Source organism: Pinus tabuliformis, chromosome 6 (assembly GCF_031772625.1).
Source record: "Pinus tabuliformis cultivar Carrire ecotype Pingquan chromosome 6, CPIR1, whole genome shotgun sequence".
Classification (NCBI taxonomy): Eukaryota; Viridiplantae; Streptophyta; class Pinopsida; order Pinales; family Pinaceae; genus Pinus; species Pinus tabuliformis.
The window spans coordinates 975,166,633-975,184,259 of record NC_142292.1 but is presented as its reverse complement, the minus strand read 5'-3'; the positions used below and the strand labels follow the sequence as shown (position 1 = coordinate 975,184,259).

Below are 17,627 nucleotides of genomic sequence, written 5' to 3'. Positions count from 1 at the left end.
TCAGAGGGATCCGGAAGCATCCTTCAGGGAGCTGACACTACTGCACCGGAGCTGTATTTCTCTGATTTTTTGTGTGTGTCAGTGATGGTCCTGGATCTGTCCGAGGCCAAGAGGGTATACACCTTCATTGAGGGTTTGCTTGAGCCTCTGTGTGCACTGGTGAAGTCACACAGACCCTCTACACTGTAGGAGGCGGTGGTGTGCACTGAAGATTTGCAGGGGGCCATCCCCAAGACTAGAGCACCATTCCCTGCATGGACTCCTTTCCCACAGAAAGGGCATGAGACTAGGCCCCCACCATCGAGGACCACACAGGGGAGGGGGTAGCTAGATGAGGAGACATGGAAGGACCTCCGGATGAGGAAGCTATGCTTCACATGCAGAGAGCCCTGGCCACTAGGCCATAAGTGCATAGCGAGTGGAGCACATTACATTGAGGTCTTTTCTGACAGTGACCAGGAGGACGAGGTGGAGCAGGTTTGTGGTGGGACAGATGGATAACGTTCGGGGGACAAAGGGCCACCACCACCACCACCTCCACAAGGAGGGGCATCTCTTGCCTCATCAGGGGGGGTCCTTGCTTCTCTATGCGAGATTCCTAAGTTTTTGACACTCTGGATCAGAGGTACGGTATAGGGATAGAGGGTGTCGATACTAGTGGACAGTGGGGCTACCCACAACTTCATAGATGCACAGCTGGTCTAGAGGAGGGGCCTCACCACGACAGAGTTTGAGGGATTCTCCGTCCTAGTGCCAGGTGACCGTACCATCCAGTGTACCAGATACGTGCCCTCCTTGACAGTAGTTATGGGAAACTACTCGATGACGAACCACTTCTTTATGGTCGATGTGCCGGACACCAACGTGGTGATGGGTGTCCAGTGGTTGTATTCCCTTTGGGAGAGTTACAACAAATTGGCAGAAACCTAAGATGGAGTTCATGGGGCCAGATGACAAACTGGTGGTTTTGAGAGGCATGCAGTCTTATTCGCCTCAGACAGTTTCGGCCCACAAGATGGAGGCAGATCTTCGACATGGGGACATTGCATGGGCAATCAAGTTGAGGATCTCAGAGGTTGGGGGATAGGCACAATTACCACTAGCAGACATACAGGTGCTTCTGGACAGATATGCAGTGGTGTTCGGGGACATTCCACCAGGACAGCCACCAAATAGAGGGTTTGAACACACCATTGAGCTAGAGCCGGGTATACAAGCAATCATCACTACCCCTTACAGGCACCCCAAAGCCTATAAGGACGAGATAGAGAAGGCTATTTAGGCGTTGCTTGCTTTTTGTCACATTAGGCCTAGTTCCAGTCCCTTCGCTTCTTCCGTAGTGCTGGTGTAGAAGAAGGATGGGACCCCCAGGATGTGCATAGACTACAGAGCCCTTAACAGGAAGACCCTCAAGAACCGGTACCCCATTCCCCGCATTGATGAGCTTAGAGGAGCCAAGTACTTCTCTAAGATCGATCTGCATTCGGTGTACCACCAGATCAGAGTTCGGGATCAAGACATCCCAAAGACTACATTTCGGTGCCGCTATAGGCACTTTGAGTTTCTGGTCATGCCATTTGGGCTGACCAACACTCTTGCCACATTTCAGTCTTGTATGAACCACATCTTTCGGGGGCAGCTGAGGAGGTTCGTGCTAGTGTTTTTTGATGACATCCAGATCTATAGCTGGACGTGGGAGGAGCACCTCTAACACTTGGAGGAGGTACTGTGCATTTTGGAGGAGCAACAATTTTATGCCAAGTTGTCCAAATGCGAGTTTGGATTGACAAAGATGCTCTATCTCGGGCATATCATTGGAGCAGACGAGGTGAAGGTTCATGAGGAGAAGATCCAGGCCATCCGGAATTGGCCAGTACCCCGAGACGTGACTATGCTAAGAGGCTTCTTCGGCATCTGCACTTACTACAAGAAGTTTGTCAAGGGGTCCTTACAGCTGGCAGCACCCTTGACTGACTTGACCAAGAAAGGGGCCTTCGCATGGACTGAGGGAGCACAGGTCGCTTTCGATCGCCTCAAGGAGGTAATGAGCAGTTGCCCTATTTTGGCACTCTTGGATTTTTCCCAGCCATTCACGATGGAGTGTGACGCATCAAGGGTGGGAGTTGGAGCCGTTTTGTCATAGGAGGGGTACCCTATAGCTTTCGAGATTCGGAAGCTCCTACCGCATGAGCTGTCATATTCCATATATGATAAGGAGATGCTGGCCATCATACGTGCATTGGCCAAGTTCCACTAGTACTTGGTGGGCAACCGATTCAGAGTGAACACTGATCACAATAGTCTTCGACATTTCATGGGGCAACAGAGCCTCAATGACAGGCAGCAGAGATGGGTCAGCAAGGCGCAGGCCTACGACTTTGATATTGAGTATGTGTGGGGCAAGCACAACGTGGTGGCCGATGCTCTATCTAGGGGACTGGCTGGGTTATCTGTTATGAGCATATGCCAAGATTGGAAGACTCAGCTGTTGGTTGAGTACTCCAAGGATAGGAAGGCCTACAAGGTGCTAGAGGGGACACATGCAGATGAGCGTTACCGTGTGATGGATGAGGTCATCTATTACAAGGGGCGCATTTACTTAGTGCCCGACTCGTAGTTGAGGGAGAGGGTACTCCAGGTCGCTCACGATTCACCACTGTCCGGACACGAGGGGTTCCGGAAGACTTACATGGTTGTTCGGGAGAGCTTCACGTGGAGAGGCCTCAAGGAGGACGTGCTACAACACGTAAGGGAGTGTGAGGCCTGCCAGCAGAACAAGGGGGAGCTGACTCACCCTGTAGGGCTATTACAGTTATTTCCCATTCCAGAGGGGAAATGGGAAAGTATCTCGATGGATTTTATCACGGGGCTCCCCATAGTACATGGGAAGGATTGCGTATATGTGGTGGTCGACAGGCTGACCAAATTTTCCTACTTCTTTGCCATCCCCACTAGATTCACGGCAACCCAGGTTGCCGAGTTGTTCTTCCGGGAGGTTTTCAGACTACATGGACTCCCCAAGAACATTGTTAGAGACAGAGACAATAGATTTATGGGTGGCATTTGGTAGGAGTTGTTGAGGTTGGTTGGGACGAAGCTTACTCCTAGAACTAGTTACCACCGTCAGATGGATGCCCAGACAGAGAGGGTCAATCAGTGGTTGGAGGGGTACCTGAGGAACTATTTGACAGGTTAGCAGAGGATGTGGATTCAGTGGTTGCACTTGGGTGAGTTTTGCTACAACACCACACACCACATGTCTATCGGTATGACTTCTTTTTGTGCCCTCTATGGTTATGATGCTCTAACTTTTGCTGATGTTATTTTCGGAGACAACCGGGCCACAAAGGCCAAAGACTGGGTCCAAGAGAGCCAAGATATCCTCAAAGCTCTCAAGGATAATCTAGCGACAGCCCAGAATCAGCAAAAACTATATGTAGATCGGCAAGGGTAGAGAGGCACTTTGAGGAAGGAGACCTAGTGTACGTCCGATTGCAGCCTTATAGACAATCTATGTTAAAAGAGAAGGGGGTCGAGAAGCTACAACCACGTTTCTATGGGCCCTACCAAGTGCCTAGGCGGGTTGGGGAGGTGGCCTATGAGGTAGTGTTGCCTCGGGGAGCAAGATCCACAACGTGTTTCATGTCTCATGCCTGAAGAATGTGCTGGGACAACAGGTGACTACATCACCTGATCTACCCCCATTGGTTGATGAGGGCCATTTGGTAATGGAACCAAAGGCCATACTGGAAAGCAGGGAGAGAAGACTGAGAGCAGAACCATCAGGGAGTTCTTGTTACGCTGGGAGAACTTACCAAATGAGGATGCCACCTGGGAGGTGTTGATTTGGGGTAGCATCGGATGTGCTCTAGCCATTAAAATTGGTGGAGCTAAAGCACATGAGATCTCCAAGACCCATAAATAGTTTGGGCAAATTCTAAACGATTTGAGAGATATTAAAATAATCAATATTTTTAATGGAGTTCCTAAGTCTAAACTTAGGAAAAATAAAATATTAATGGGTATTGATATTAAACTGGGTTAGAAGGGTCCAAAAGTCATGGATCAAGCCAAATCTAATCTTAGTCGTTGATTAGAGATTTAATCTCGGTCGTTGATGGACCAACGAGAAGTATAAGAGGAGGCTTGAGGGTCAGTTGGAGAACACACCAAGAGAGATCAAGAATTCAATTTTTTGGGTTAGGGTTTGTTGAGGAAACCGAGTGAGTGATCTGAGTTCCAGCTAGAGGCTACACAGAGGCAGCGAGGAGCTGGGTAGAGCCAAAGAGGCCAGCGTGTGAGACCTAGAGGGTCTAGGGGCTGATGCAGAGGCTACAAACGCTGACGTAGAGGCTAGAGAGGCTGACGCAGGGCCTAGAGGCAGTGCTAGAGGATTTCGTGGGACAGACTGGGAGCTGGAGAGCTGGATAGGGTGACGTAGAGTAGCAAAAGCTGCATTGTCACTGTGGGATTGTTCATCCAGTGATTTAGTCGGAATATCTGTCTTTGATTGAAAGGTACTATTGTCGAGGGCATTCTCTGTTGGGTGAGCCATTACTGGCACCCAGGTTGTATTCTGAAACTGCATAATAATAAAAGCCTCTGAATAGCTGCACCGGTTTTCCTGCATTAGGTTTTTCCGGGGACATTAGTCCAAAAACAACGGTGTCGCTTGTGTGCGTGTTTATTTTCAGTTGATGATCTGTATGTGTTGATACTGTACTTGTATTTATTTTCAGTATTTACATGGTAAATAACTTGTTAAGTAATTGAACAAGTAGGAAGAAAAAAATTAGATAGTACAGGAAGAATTTCTAAAGGGTTAAACTTAGAAATTCCAACATGGTATCAGAGCGAGGTTGCAGATCACAGGATAACTGAAGGCATCAGTCGAGCAAAGCAATAGCAGTAGAAACAAAGGGCCTACTTCATCAGTTCGAGCCAGGAGAAGGATTAGCGCAGAGGCAGAGAGGAGCAGACCTGACCTACGCAGTGCCCGGTCATCTTTCTCAGTCAGGAAGGATAGACTCTGTGGCTAGAAGGTGCAGATTTTGCCGGTGCTGGGATTGCGCAGAGCCTAGAGGCTCAGTCCTTCAAGTTGTTGGGGTATAGGAGGCTGCGGATAATTTGCGGAGCGAAGCAGGTGGAGTACTGTGGTCAGAACAATATCTAACAGGGCAAGACCAAGGAGGAGGGATTTCCAAAAAGGAAATCGAGACTCAAAGGGAGTTGAACCGAGGACTTCTAGGAGGGAAGTAAAGAGACTCAGAGGAGTTGAAAGAAGAGTAGCATAATGGCCGTGAATGGACTGAGAGATCAGGATAGGTTGGATGGAGCATCCAACTTCGTGGTTTGGAAGGCCAGGATCTTGTCCATTCTAGACAGATATCATATCAAGGACTTCGCCTTGAAAACAATAGCGATCCCAGTTGACCTAGCGGAAAATGAGAAGTACGAGGAGGCAATGGCTAGGGCAAAGTGCATCATTCTTGATGGGGTCAAGGATCATGAGGTGCTGCATATTGCCAAGAAGGACACGACAAATGAGATGTGGGATGCCCTGAAGAAATTGTACCATCATACTTCCGTGCAGAGGAAGATGTTACTTGAAAATCAGCTGCGGTCATACCAGATGCAGAAGGGAGAGCAGATAGATGTTTTCCTCAGTGGATTGAAGGAGATCTGTGACCAACTAACTTCCATAGGGGTCACGCCGGATCAGGAAATGATGGTGAGGACCGCATTGAGCGTAGTCTCAGAGGATTGGGAGGTATTTGTTCAGAGCATACAGGGCAGGTCGAGCCTTCCAGATTGGGAGGAATTGTGGGCGACTCTTCGTCAAGAAGAGATCAGATGGGTGACCAAGGTGGGGAGTAGCGGAAAAGGGGTCAGAATCAAGAAGGAGGAAGAAGAAGATGCGGCTCTCACTGCGGGAAAGCAGGAGAAGAGAAAGAAGAAGGACCTCTCCAAGGTCAAGTGCTTCCATTGTGGGGAACTGGGTCACTATGCGAACTAGTGTCCGAGGAAGAAGAGTAAGGGAGAGGCTTCTGACTCGAAGGTAGCGCCAGCAAAGGTGGAGAAAGAAGTCGAGGAGGATGACGACTGTGCCATGAGTGCTCATGCGCCACTTGAGAGGAAGTGGGGTGACATCGAGCTGTAGTCTGACGGACTACAGGCAATGAGGGGCAGGATCCTTGAGGTACCCAACCTCTTGGATTATACCTTGCTACGGGAGCCTCGAAGAGGAGTAGCAGGACTGACAGATGTTGGTAGAGATGGATGTGGATGAAGTGACAGAGAGTGCTATAGTGCAGGAGTCCTTGGACAATAGGTTGCAACAGTGCGAGAAGCATGGGAGTGTTACACCAGTGTAGGATGACTCGGAGAGATGTGCAACGGTGCGAAATGCATGGAGTTGTTGCAACAACACAAAGGTTAGTAGATGGAGCACTTGTTAGCGGCAGAGGGAGCTTCAACATTGGGATAGTCTCTAGTTTGACAGGGATGTCAGAGTTGGGTGGATCAGTTACTTCCTTCTCAGTAACTGGGTTGCAATGCAACAGTTAGCAGTGGCAGTGCTATGGGTAGCACGATGCAGCGTGAGGAGAAGGGGATGCAGTGCAAATGCAGTGTTGGGTATATGGACCAGCAGCAACACAGATGCAGGAGGAGTTGTCGTATGGATGTAACAGTGGCAGTGGTAAGGTCATGGGCAACAGTACATGATGCAACAATGCAGAGGATGTTGGGCGGGGAGGCTTAGCATCAGCACAGGGACTGATGCTGGATGATCAGGGTGATACTTAGTGAGGAGTATTACTAGGGCAGAGTCCTTGCTAGGAGGGAATGTTGATTTGGGGTAGCATCAGATGTGCTCTAGCCATGAAAATTGGTGGAGAGGCTAAAGCACATGAGATCTCCAAGACCCAGAAATTGTTTGGGCAGATTCTAACCGGTTTGGGAGATTTTAAAATAATTAATATTTTTAATGGAGTTCCTAAGTCAAAACTTAGGTAAAATAAAATATTAATGGGTATTAATATAAAACTGGGTTAGAAGGGTCCAAAAGTCATGGATCAAGCCAAATCTAATGTTAGCTGTTGATTAGAGATTTAATCTCGGCCGTTGATGGACCAACGAGAAAAGTATAAGAGGAGGCTTGAGGGTCTGTTGGAGAACACACGAAGAGAGATCAAGAATTCGATTTCCTAGGGCAGGGTTTGATGAGGAAATTGAGTGAGTGAGTTGAGTTCCAGCTAGAGGCCACACAGAGGTAGCCAGGAGCTGCGCAGAGACAAAGAGGCCAGCGTGTGAGATGTAGAGGGTCTAGGGGCTGACGCAAAGGCTACAAAAACTGACGCAGAGGCTAGAGAGGTTGACGCAGGGCCTAGAGGCAGTGCTGGAGGATTTCGTGGGACTGACTGGGAGTTGAGAGCCGGATAGGGTGACGCAGTCCCTATCAGAGTGACGTAGAGCAACAAAAGCTACATTGTTGCTGTGGGATCGTTCATTCGGTGATTTAGTCAGAATATCTATCTCCAATTGAGAGGTACTACTGCTGAGGGCATTCTCTGTTGGGTGAGCCATTTTCTGGCACCCAGGTTGTATTCTGAAACTGCATAATAATAAAACCCTCTGAATAGCTGCACCGGTTTTCCCGCATTGGGTTTTTCCGGGGACATTAGTCCAAAAACAACGGTGTCACTTGTGTGCTTGTTTGCTTTCAGTTGATGATCAGTATGTGTTGATACTGTACTTGTATTTATTTTTCTGTATTTACATGGTAAATAACTTGTTAAGTAATTGAACAAATAGGAAGAAATAAATCAGATAGTATCATAGTACAGGAAGAATTTCTAACGGGTTAAACTTAGAAATTCCAACAGGAGGATGAGCACATACTAGAGCACCCGACTTTGAGGTTGTTTGAGGGCAAGCAACATTTGGGAGGGGAGGACTGTCATGTCCCTTCTCAAATGAATTAGTCACGGGATGCAACAACACAATTTTGGTAGCGTTTTTGGTTTAAGAGGAGGACCCCACACGCAAAAACTTAGGAACTATAGGCAATCCAATTTATTTCTGACAGCTAGTGGAATGTGGGGGCCACCACATGCATAATTCGAAATTGGCCAAGGAATATGTTGGAGGGAATTCTAGCTAGTGGATGGAGGGGCCCACATGAGGCTAAGGGGGCCCAAGGAGCTATAAAGAGAGATCAACTCTCATTCTGGAGGCATTCTGATCATTTTGACAAACAAACTTACCTTTGTACGCTCTGCTGCTTAGTGAGTCTACTGGCTGTTTAGCCACGAGTCTTCCGCAGGGAAGATTCAACCTCTACTTCGAGGGACCATCCGTGTCTGCCCTAGGGATGCTGTTACACAGGGGTTTTCAGGGAGTCTGGTACAGTCACACACTTTAGCCATCAGTGCAAGGAGGAACTGCGTATTCCTGGGCAACTAGAGAACAAGCAGGAGGAGTTGGAAATCAACAAGGGGGATTCACAACTTGTTGGGAGAGCCGGGAATAGACCAACAAAGGGATTAACTCTGGGAGAGCCGAGAGTTAAGGAGGCAACATAGAAAAGGCAACTCTGTTGGAGTAGCAACTCGCTAGACCAGCGCAGCAGTCAGTCGAAATTCTGGACGGAGGTGCTGCGTAGAGGCCACTGTAGTAGCAAACTCTTGGTGCTGGGAGAGCAGTCATCCGGACCAAGGGTCATTCGGGGAGAAAGGAGTTAGTCAGTACAGGTGAACCCAGCGCTCTAGGGGTATTTTCAAAGGGATTTGCATGCTGTTTCCTGCAAGTTGAATTTCGCTGTAGCAGCTGGGGAGAGGCTCCAAGGAGGCCAAAAATCCAAATCCAAATTAGAGAAATTCTCTTTTTGGTTTTTCTGGGTTTTGTCCAAGGAGTCTAAGGCTGAAAGGATATAATTTTTTGGGTGGTTTTTGGGCACCTTCCAGTAGGTCGAAGTTAGCAGATCAATAGTTTTGCTGGGACAACGCAGTGCAAGTGGTGCAGCAACTGAACGACCATCATCTCAGCTATTCCATCACCTGGGTTTAGTCCAGCTTGTCCTTGAGACAAGCCCAGGTGCACCACTACATTTATATTGTACCCATTGCTCTCAAATTTTCTAATATATGGCTCAGCAGTTCCAGATTTACATTGTTTCCATGGATGTGTAATACCTGTTTTTAATTTTATGCTGTTACACTGTTTTATTGTTTAAATATTACTCATATTCCTACTTAGGAACATTACAAGAGCTTGCATTATTTCTCCTTTTGGCATGAGCGGAGAATACAGCGGGGTTGCTTCTATTAGAAGGCATTTCTTGCTCCACCATTCTTGTTTCTTCTTGACTGTATCTTGACATCATTTCTTCAAACCTTGGAATTCGATCACTGTTGAGGACGGTGGTTCTAAATACATACCACTCATGTGGGAGTCCTCCAAGGGTGGTGAGGGTAAATTCCCTGTCAGGAATGAATTCTCCAATCGAGAGTAGATCATTCTTGATCTCAGTAATCCTCAAAAAATAGGATTGAATATCCTCTTCCTTGCCCTTCTTAATATCCTTCAACTTATTCTTGAGAAATAGAATTTGATTAGCATTACTAACCTTGAACATGTCGACCAACCTGTCGTAGATCTCCTTGGAGGTCTTCAATTCAGAGATGTAGGCCACCAGATGCTTGTCAATGGAATCCCTAATAATCTTCTTTGCTTTGACTTCAGCCCTATTGTACTTGGTCTTCGCAGCAACCGATGCATTTGAAGGAGGTTCAGGGATTTTACCCTGCACATAATCCATCACTTCTTTTTCTTCCAAGGTCAAATCAAGAGACATCTTCCATCCATGATAGTCAGATTTATCATGGAGCTTGTCTTCAACCGAGAAGTAGGATGAGGAACCCATTGCACCTTTTGCCCTTGTCCAATTGTCTTTGGTGATTGCTCTTTCACTCTTGCTTGGGCTTTGTCTTCACCTCAACTTTGATACCATGTTAATTTTAGGCAACAATGGTATGTTCTTATGCTTTAGAGCAATTTTACTTCAATTTCTTTATTAGCCCAATATCAATATTCAGATTAGAAATCACATCAACATGATAGTAAAATACAGATAGAACATAAACATAAATAGTAGAAGACAAGCCAAGACAAGAGGACACAAGATGTGGCACCAGCAAGGGACAAACCCCAATGTGGGGAAACCCTTGATCAAGTCTTCTTTTAGTCTTCAATAGTTCAACAGAGAGAGATAGTACAATTTACAAATCTGATAATTTATAACAGTAGCAAAAGAGCCCTAACTAGAAAAGTCAACGCTGGTCAATAGGGTAGATTTGACCCTCAGCAAATCGGTCAACTTCAGTCAACTTCGGCCTCCAAACAGCAAGATAAAACAACCCTCAAAACAATCAAATTCAGCCCAATCAAAGTTTGGTCAAACAGCCCACCTGCGGTCAGCCCTAGCTGTAGTCAACGTTGGTCAACAGTCAACGTTTAGCCTCGATTTCTGTGCCCAGAAATGCGGCCTGCCCAAACAGAGATAGCCCTCACAAAAACGCAGTCAAAGGAGGTCAACGCATGCTGGTCAACGCTTGGTCAAACTGTCTAGAAATTCGGTCTCCTGAAATTTCAGCTTCCTGAAATTTAGGCATCTTGAAATTTCACTCTCTTGAAATTTCGGCCTCCTGAAATTTCACTCTCCTGAAATTTCGGACGTGTGGAGAGGGAGAGGCCCAAAAATCTGTACCCAATCAATGAGGAGAGAGAGAGAAGTGTGAAGATGAGTGTGTCCAAATGAGGCTAAGTCACCTTCTATTTATATGCAAAGTTGAGGATGAATAGATGTGACTGTTGGGCTTTTGAGCCTACATAAGTTTGCTGCCCAACCTTGTCAATTTGACTATAATCAAAATAAATTCATAACTTCATTTGTACATGTCAAAATCGGATATGTTTAGATCAATCCTACACCTCTCGGAGAGAGGAATCCAAGAAAAAAATCATCTGTTATAAATAAGATGACCCATGTAAAGTTTGGCCCTAGTTGCCAATTTTAACAGGTTATTAATGTTATAAAGGGAGGAGGCTTAAGATAACAAGTTGTGGTTGTCAATGATGGCTGAAGGGAAGAGGGCCAAGGAAAGGGCAATAAATATTGCATAGGAGGTGTGAAGGACAATAAAAGGTTGAACAAGTTCTAAAGTTCAAGAGTGTGAGAAGTTGTAGTTATGGACATGGATTTGTTTCATGTTATAAATTGCATTTTGTTTCCCCTCTTTAGCTTGTTTTTCTTGCTAGTGGAAGAAAATGTTTTAAAATTTTCTTTAGATTGTAGTGTATTGTGTCGGGTTAAGAATTAGGGAGAGCATTGTGTTTTTGATGGACATGAAAACTAAACCCATGGTTTGTGTAGTAGGGGGATGAAATGTGGCCATGGAGCTTGATTTCTTTTTAGGATTTAATTCTATTCTTGTGATTTTCATGTTTTCCATAGTAATATCTTGGCTAAGAGTCTGCTCATTCCTCCTCTCCTTTGCTTGTAATCACATTTTGCTTCATTGTGTAGGGTCTACCTATTTGTATTTACACTTTTGTTTTGTTATTTTTTCTTTTTTCTTTTTTAGGAGATGCTTTAGGCATTCTTGCATTAGCATCATCACTTGATGTATTCAAGGCCCATTGAACTAAATTAATCAGTTGTGGACATAATAGAATTTATTTATTCTTTGCTTTAGTTTTATCATGCTTAGCTTGTATCTACTTAAGTTTAGTGTCATCTTTATTTCTAAATATAAATATCCTAATAATTAGGCTTGTATAATCATTGATAAATGTTGTTTCTTCTTCTATGGACAGCGAAAATTCTTGGAAAATATCAGCCTGTAGTTCCAAATGGGCAAGGTGCCCAAAGCACTAGTGAAAAGTTTGAAGCAACCCCAGCTATCATCCCAAGTGGGCAACTCAGTAGGGTCGAAATGGAGCGCAGGGTGAAGCTTTTGCGAGATGATAGGTGAATTGACTTACTTTATCTTCAATGATATCTTTTATATTGATTTTGTGTATATAATCTAATTATTTGACATTGTATCTTAGACAAATATTTTGTTCTTGTTAAATATATGCAAGGCTTGTGTTTATTTTGTCCTTAGACAAGTTTGTTCTCCATTTAATGTCTATATCATAGTAGTTTCTGAAATATATAATGGTTGGAAACATTGTTTTATTCATGCTAAATTTAGATATATAAAGTTGTACACGTATTTGCAAGTGTTTACTAGTCCTAATTTTTTTGAGGCCTATATAAGACCTTTTTCATATAGTTGAAACTTGAGTGCACAAGGTAGCAATTTGCACCAATTGTATATTGTATATTTAATTTGTACAAAGCATGGAAATGAACACGAGTTTCTGAAACAAATATGACATGAAAAAGTGACCTCCCAATATTTTTGAAATGAGGAGACATTATATGTAAAAAAGATATTTCAAAAATTAGATTTTGAAAAATAAAGTAGATTAGTTATGTACATTGATGTCAACTAAAGGGGATCTAAAGGAGGCATTACGCTCTTAGCTAATGATTTGAGTTGGCTTCATGAAGAGACCTAGGATCTCTCTACTATTCCATGATCTCAAACTGAAACATGAAGTACATCTACATCACAATTTTTTCTTCAGATTAGTGATGTTGGCATTAGCTCCTTGAGGGCTTATTCTAGGCATTCTTCTAGTCACGCATGAGACTTGAGATTGGACTTGGAGACATTGTCTATTTTGATTTTCTAATTATCTTGTGAGACTATGAGTTATGTAGGTGAACTTGGTACTACTAGTGAATTTGATCATGGAGTCATCTTTTAGTTCACTAATTTGCATACAAGCAATGTTCCACCAAGTTAATGGAATAGGGGAGCACAGGGATGGAGAGACGCACATGGGGGATGTGTGGGAGCATCTCCAAATTTTAGGAAATTTTGGGGGTACTGGGGGATGACAGTGTATATAAATGATGGATTGATATATAATATATATTGTAAACACGATTTAGATTTAAATTCAATAATGAATACATTGATTAATATATCATAAATGAAACAAAAATAGCAAAATACTGTATACATAAATTCATTGGTCTGCCCAGAGATAGGTCCGCCCATAAATCAGCCTTCTGCCCAGAATTCGATCTGCCATAGATGGTCTGTACATAAATTTTTGTTCTGCGCAAAAGATGATTTGCCTATAACTTGACTTGCTATATTTTTCTTCTCTTTCAGTCTAATATAAGAGATCTGGATTGCTTGAACAGGAGATGATGTGAATTACTTGAACAAATGATAATCTGAAATTGCACTTTGAGGAGGAGGTTGAAGCCTTTATATATATTCTTCTAGGAGGCTGAATGGGTGTCTCTTCTAGTTGGGCTGACTTGACACTTGGAGGGCTGACTTGACCTTATTTGGAGCCGAAAATGCAATTTAAAAATTCAAAATTTTTCTTTTCAAAATGACATGAAGAACATGTCTTACATTTTTTATTACATATATTTCAAAGGCTAAAATATAAATTATGAAGACCGACCATAGCGACAAAATTCATCACTCCCTCTTGGCTAGGGAGGTATTCATAATGACTAGCCATATTTTATCTTGTTGACAAATTTCTCTAAGAAAAAGGTGATGACAATTCATCGTCAACATCGACATCATTTAATTACCATAATCCTGGTCAACAACTCAGACTCATGGCGAATCAACAACATCAACTAGTTACCATAATTTTGGTAGGTACCTCTAACCTATGGTGCATCATCACCATAATGCTGGTTGATACCCTTGGCATATGGTACATCATTAGCACCAATTACTCGCCATAATTTTGGTCCTTCTGGCACATGGTATACAAACTAGTCTTGGTTCAACATCGTCGTAGTCAATATCTTTGACTCATGGTGAATCTCCAAATGCGTCACTCTTCATGAGTAATTCTAGGCCTAATGCTAAATGTGCTCACTCAACCTATCTAGAGAGTATGAGCCTGATGCTGAAGGCACCCACTCAACTGAGTGATTATGGGCCCCTAATACCATTCTTCCAAATTCTGGTCAACATAATTGACATAGGAAGAATGATTGTCCTATGCCGGACCATTTTCCGTAATCCTGGTCAACATACTTGACCTAGGGAGAATGTCCGTCCCTTGTGCTATCGCGTAAACACTCCGGACCATTCTCCCTAATCCTGGTCAACCTGACCTAGGGAGAATGATTGTCCTTGATGTTGTAATTTCATCACTCCCTCTTGCTGAGAGAGACATGCTCAATCACTCCAAGCTTGTCCTCGAAGTATACAAACTTCATCCCAGGACAAAGGCTTTGTCAGTAATCTTCTTGATTGTAGAATAGTACTGGAGCCACACTGCTTCCTTTTGTACCATGTCTTGGTACTAGATCTCACTGTGCTTTGACTTGTCATCATGGTCATCACCTGCACTTGATCAAACAATCTTGGAAGTAGTTTTTGAAGTCATACTGCTCTCAACTCACCAACCAAGCTGTAATATACTCGACCTCTATAGTGCTGAGTGCGACAAATGTCTGCTTTCTTCTCTTCCAAGAAATCATAATGGAGCCCAAACTGAAGCAATATCTCGATGGACTCTTTATGTCCCTACAATTGTCCTTCACTATTTGAGACATATCTCAATCCATAACTAGTTGTGCCATAACCAACTTCACCATGCTAGTACTTCAACACATGTTGGGCCACATGTTTGGCTACTTTTTGGTTACCCTAATTTGGTGCTCTTGGCTATCCCTTTGCCACTGCAACTTCTAGTTACTGTAGCAAATGAACTATCTAGCTTGACAATCTTAATGACAGTTCATCATCTCAAAAGATCTTTGAGGTATCTCAATAGTATGCTTCTTTTGATTGTTGGAATTTCTAAGTTTAACCCATTAGTAATTCTCCTTGTACCATGTAAATAATGAAAATAAATACAAGTACAGTATCAACATCTACAAATCATCAACTCAAAGTAAACAAGCACACAAGTGACATCGTTATTTTTGGACTAATGTCCCCGGAGAAACCCAATGCGGGAAAACCAGTGCAACTATTCAGAGGGTTTTATTATTATGTAGTTTTCAGAATACAACCAGGGTGCCAGAAATGGCTCACCCAACAGAGAATGCCCTGGGCAGTAGTACCTCTCACTCAAAGGCAGATATTTCGGCTGATAAATCACCGGATGAACGATCCCACAACAACAATTACAGCTTCTGCTACTCTGCGTCACTCTGATAGGGACTACGTCACCCTATTTGGCTCACCAGCTCCCAGTCTGTCCCACGAAATCCTCCCAGCGCCGCCTCTAGGCCCTGCGTTAGCTCTGCTAGCCTTTGCATCAGCTTCTAGAGCGTCTGCGTCATCCCCTGGACCATCTGCGTCTTACATGCTGGCCTCTCTGGCCCTGCACAGCCCCTCGCTGCCTCTACGTGGCCTCCAGCTGCCTTTGCATCAACCTCTCTGGGCTCTACGCTGCGTCTCTGCTATGTATTCACTGCCCCTCAGCCACAACTTAGATCACTTGTTTGATTTTCTTAGCAAACCCCGCCCTAGAAAAATCGAACTAACTGATCAATTTGGTGTGTCGTCCAACTGACCCTCAAGCTTCCTCTTATACTTTTCTCATTTGTCCATCAACGACCGAGATTAAATCTCTAATCAACGACTAAGATTAGATTTGGCTTGATCCATGACTTTTGGGCCCTTCTAACACAATTTTATATTAATACCCTTTAATATTTAATTTTTCCTAAGTTTGGACTTAGGAACTCCATTAAAAATATTAATTATTTTCATATCTCCCAGACTGGTTAGAATCTGCCCAAACCATTTCTGGGTCTTGGAGATCTCATGTGGTTTAGCCTCTCCACCAATTTTCATGGCTAAAGCACATCCAATGCTACCCCAAATCAATACTCCCTCTTAGCGAGGACTGTGCTCTAGTAATACTCCTCACTAAGTATCACCCTGATCATCCAGCATCGGTCCCTGTGCTGATGCTAGGCCTCTCTGCTCAACATCCTCTGCACTGCTGCCCATGGCCCTGCCACTGCCATTGCTGCATCCATACGACAACTACCTCTGCATCTGTGCTGCTGCTGGTCCATATACCCAACACTGCATCTGCACTGCATCCCCTTCTCCTCATGCTGCATCGTGCTGCACATAGCACTGCCACTGCTAATTGCTGCACTGCAACCCAATTACTGAGAAGGAAGTAACTGATCCACCCAACTCTGACATCCCTGTCATGCTAGAGACTCTCTCGATGCTGAAGCTCCCTTTGTTGCTACCAAGTGCTCCCTTTGCTGACCTCTGCGCTATTGCAACAACTCCATGCATCTCGCACCGTTGCACACCTCTCCGTGCCATCCTGCATTGGTGCAATACTCTCGTGCTTCTCGCACTATTGCATCCTGCTGTCCCGGGACTCCTGCACTGTAGCACTCTTCGTCGCTCCATCCGCATCCATCTCTACCGACATCTGCCAATCCTACTACTCCTCTTCGGGGCTCCTGTAGCAAGGTATAATCCAAGAGGTTGGGTATCTCAAGGATCCTGCCCCTCATCGCCTGTAGTCCGTTTGGCTATAGCTCGATGTCTCCCCACTTCCTCTCAAGTGGCACATGAGCACTCATGGCACAGTCGTCATCCTCGACTTCTTTCTCCGCCTTCGCTGGCGTTGCCTTGGTCTCGGAAGCCTCTCCCTTACTCTTTTTCCTAGGACATTGGTTCACAAAATGACCCAGTTCCCCACAATGGAAGCACTTGACCTTGGAGAGGTCCTTCTTCTTCTGCTTCTCCTGCTTTCTCGCAGATGCTAGAGCCGCATCCTCTTCTTCCTCTTTTTTGATCATGATCCCTTTACCGCTACTCCCCGCCTTGGTTAGCGGTCTGATCTCTTCTTGATGAAGAGCTGCCCACAGTTCTTCTCAATCTGGAAGCTTCGACCTACCCAGTATGCTATGGACAAACACTTCCCAATCCTCGGAAACTGCATTCAGTGTGGTACTCACCAACATCTCCTCATCTGGCATGGCCCCTATGGAAGTTGATGGTCCCGGATCTCCTTCAATCGACCGAGGAAGGCATCTATCTGCTCTCCCTTCTGCATCTAGTATGACCGCAACTGATTTTCAAGTAACATCTTCCTCTGCACGAAAGTATGCTGGTACAATTTCTTCAGGGCCTCCCACATCTCATTTGTCGTGTCCTTTTCGGCAATATGTGGCACTACATGATCCTTGACCCTATCAAGGATGATGCACTTCACCCTGGCCATTGCCTCCTCGTACTTTTCATTTTCAGCTTGGTCAACTGGGATCACTATCGTTTTCAAGGCGAAATCCTTGATGCAATATCTGTCTAGAATGGGCAAGATCTTGGCCTTCCAGACCACGAAGTTGGATGCTCTATCCAACCTGTCGTGATCTCACAGTCCATTCACGGCCATTACGCTGCTCTTCTTCCGACTCCTCCGAGTCTCTCTACTTCCCTCCTGGAAGTCCTCTGTTCGACTCCTGCTGAGTCTCTCAACTT

The 17,627-nt window shown here is 44.7% G+C and overlaps 1 protein-coding gene across 1 annotated transcript in view; it reads left to right on the top strand.

Annotated features, from left to right (window-relative positions):
* The window catches only part of LOC149262253 (BSD domain (BTF2-like transcription factors, Synapse-associated proteins and DOS2-like proteins)), a 408,058-nt gene that overhangs the window by 160,988 nt on the left and 229,443 nt on the right, over positions 1–17,627 (top strand). The window contains exon 6 of the mRNA XM_089423765.1: positions 11,878–12,031. Within this exon, the coding sequence (XP_089279891.1) occupies positions 11,878–12,031 (154 nt within the window). The remainder of the gene's footprint in view (positions 1–11,877; positions 12,032–17,627) is intronic.